The sequence below is a fragment of the Apodemus sylvaticus genome, chromosome 6 (assembly GCF_947179515.1).
Source record: "Apodemus sylvaticus chromosome 6, mApoSyl1.1, whole genome shotgun sequence".
Lineage (NCBI taxonomy): Eukaryota > Metazoa > Chordata > Mammalia > Rodentia > Muridae > Apodemus > Apodemus sylvaticus.
Window position 1 is genome coordinate 8216828 of NC_067477.1, and position 2139 is coordinate 8218966.

General features: G+C 36.7%; 1 gene segment (V, D, J or C); it reads left to right on the forward strand.

Annotated features, from left to right (window-relative positions):
• Nucleotides 1-243: 243 nt before the first annotated feature.
• Nucleotides 244-864, forward strand: LOC127687790 (immunoglobulin heavy variable 3-72-like). The segment is given in 2 exon segments: nucleotides 244-349; nucleotides 473-864. Coding segments are annotated over 2 exon segments (438 nt in total).
• The last annotated feature ends 1275 nt before the right edge of the window (nucleotides 865-2139 follow it).

The following is a 2139-nucleotide window of genomic DNA, read 5'->3' on the forward strand; positions in this document are numbered from 1 at the left end:
GAGAGGAGGAAGGTAAACAGATTAAACCACAATAAAATATTGAAGTGTTATCACATACACATAATAAACAATTTTGTAAGACTGTTACTGATGGCTAACTCATTCACTATATCTCTGCATTTTGAAACAATAACTTCACTCCCCCAGTTTTAACTTTAGACCTGATGATATAGCAGAATGACATGCAAATTAGGCCTCCCTCAACACATGAAAAGAAGCCCAAACTGACTGTAGCATGTGATTCGGTCCTGAGTTCTACAATCTTCACTTTTAGAAATCAGCACTCAACACAGACCTGTCACTATGAAGTTGTGGCTGAACTGGGTTTTTCTTGTAACACTTTTACATGGTAAATTATGAGGAACAAGAGTGTGTGTGTGTGTGTGTGTGTGTGTGTGTGTGGTGTGTGTATGTGTGTGTGCGCGCAACTGGGACAGTAGATATGAGTGACCAGTATTCTCTACAATTGCAGGTATCCACTGTGAGGTAAAGCTGGTAGAATCTGGAGGAGCATTGGTACAGCTTGGGGGTTCTCTGACACTCTCCTGTGCAGCTTCTGGGTTCACCTTCAGTGATTTCTACATGCATTGGGTCCGCCAGGATCCAGGGAAGGGACTGGAATGGATTGCTGCAAGTAGAAACAAAGCTAATAGTTATACAACAGAGTACAATGCATCTGTGAAAGGCCGGTTCACCATCTCCAGAGACACTTCCCAAAGCATCCTCTACCTTCAGATGAAAACCCTGAGATCTGAAGACACTGCCACTTATTACTGTGCAAGAGATGCTCACAGTGAGGCGACTTCAGTGTTAGCCCAAACAAAAACTACAGGATTTCTCAGTATCAACAGGGGGCGCACATGACCAGAGAAAAAGAGAGTGAATTGCCTCTCCATATACTACTTTTTATCTGGAAAGTTCTCTGAAACTTATGTTGTTTTATCTACCACAGAAATCTTTTGCAGTGAAAAAAGTGGCAACTCAATAAAATGACTGAAGTGAAAGAAATTGTAATGTGGGTGCAAATTTTTCTTTGGTTAGAGGAAAAATTTGGAGACAAAATGTAAACTAGTAAAAACACAGATATGTTTTGTTTTTATTATATAGTTTCTTTAGACATATTCCTTTACAACTTTTTGTGTAACAATTGAAAGTGTTAAAATTTTACCATAAATTGTAGTTCCAAATTTCTTTTGAGAAATACATCACAGCCTTATTTTAAACCAAGAATTTAAGATTTAGAAAAAGATTGTTTCAGTAAGGTCCTTCTTATACTTAAAGTTTGTTATTGTGATATAAACCTATTACATTAAATATCATGTAAGATGACATTCATTTGCACAATGTGAGTCATTGTTGAAAAGGCATTTTCTAGCTTTTGATTAAAATCTGTTTTTATAATATGTATTACAATAAAATAATTTTAAAGGACAATTTTATGAAGTAATTTCTTACACAGATATGGGCAAATATAAAACCATCTCTCATTTTTTACATAATTCAATTACAATGTTAATTTAAAAAATTCTCGGCCCTTTATTACTTTAAATCATGAACTGTTCTTATTTTGCTAATTTAACTCAAATAATATTTTTCTAAACTGATTTTATAATAGTTGAATTTTTTTTCTCACATTTGTGTGAATAGGAGCTTCTTTATCTCCTGATCATCGCCAGCATTTTTTCGGATTTACTGAGAGTGTCCATTCTTACTGGTGTGGGCAAGTGTCTTAAAGTGTTTTTAATTTAAATTAGTATGAAATCTAAATATATTGAACAGTTTTTCATTTGATTAATTTAGAAAGCCTTGCTTTGACCCAATACCACAGAGGAAGCTGAACTCCCAGGAGCTCTAACATGCCCAGGATCATAGCTGATGAGGCTACAAAACACAAAACAAACATGGAGTAACTGGAACCTGCAGGGAACCAGGGACACAGGAACACTCTCCAGCCCCTGGCCACTAGCATAGGCTTCTTCAGTTCTGAATCAATTCTCTGAGTGGAACTTGGGTGTTAGCAGTTCGTGTACTCCCACAAAACACAGAGGAACATGGATTCCCATATGCTCGAACACGCAAAGGGTCATAGGATCAGAGGATCAGAGGATCTCAGTAACTTGGTCACACCAGGATTTCAGG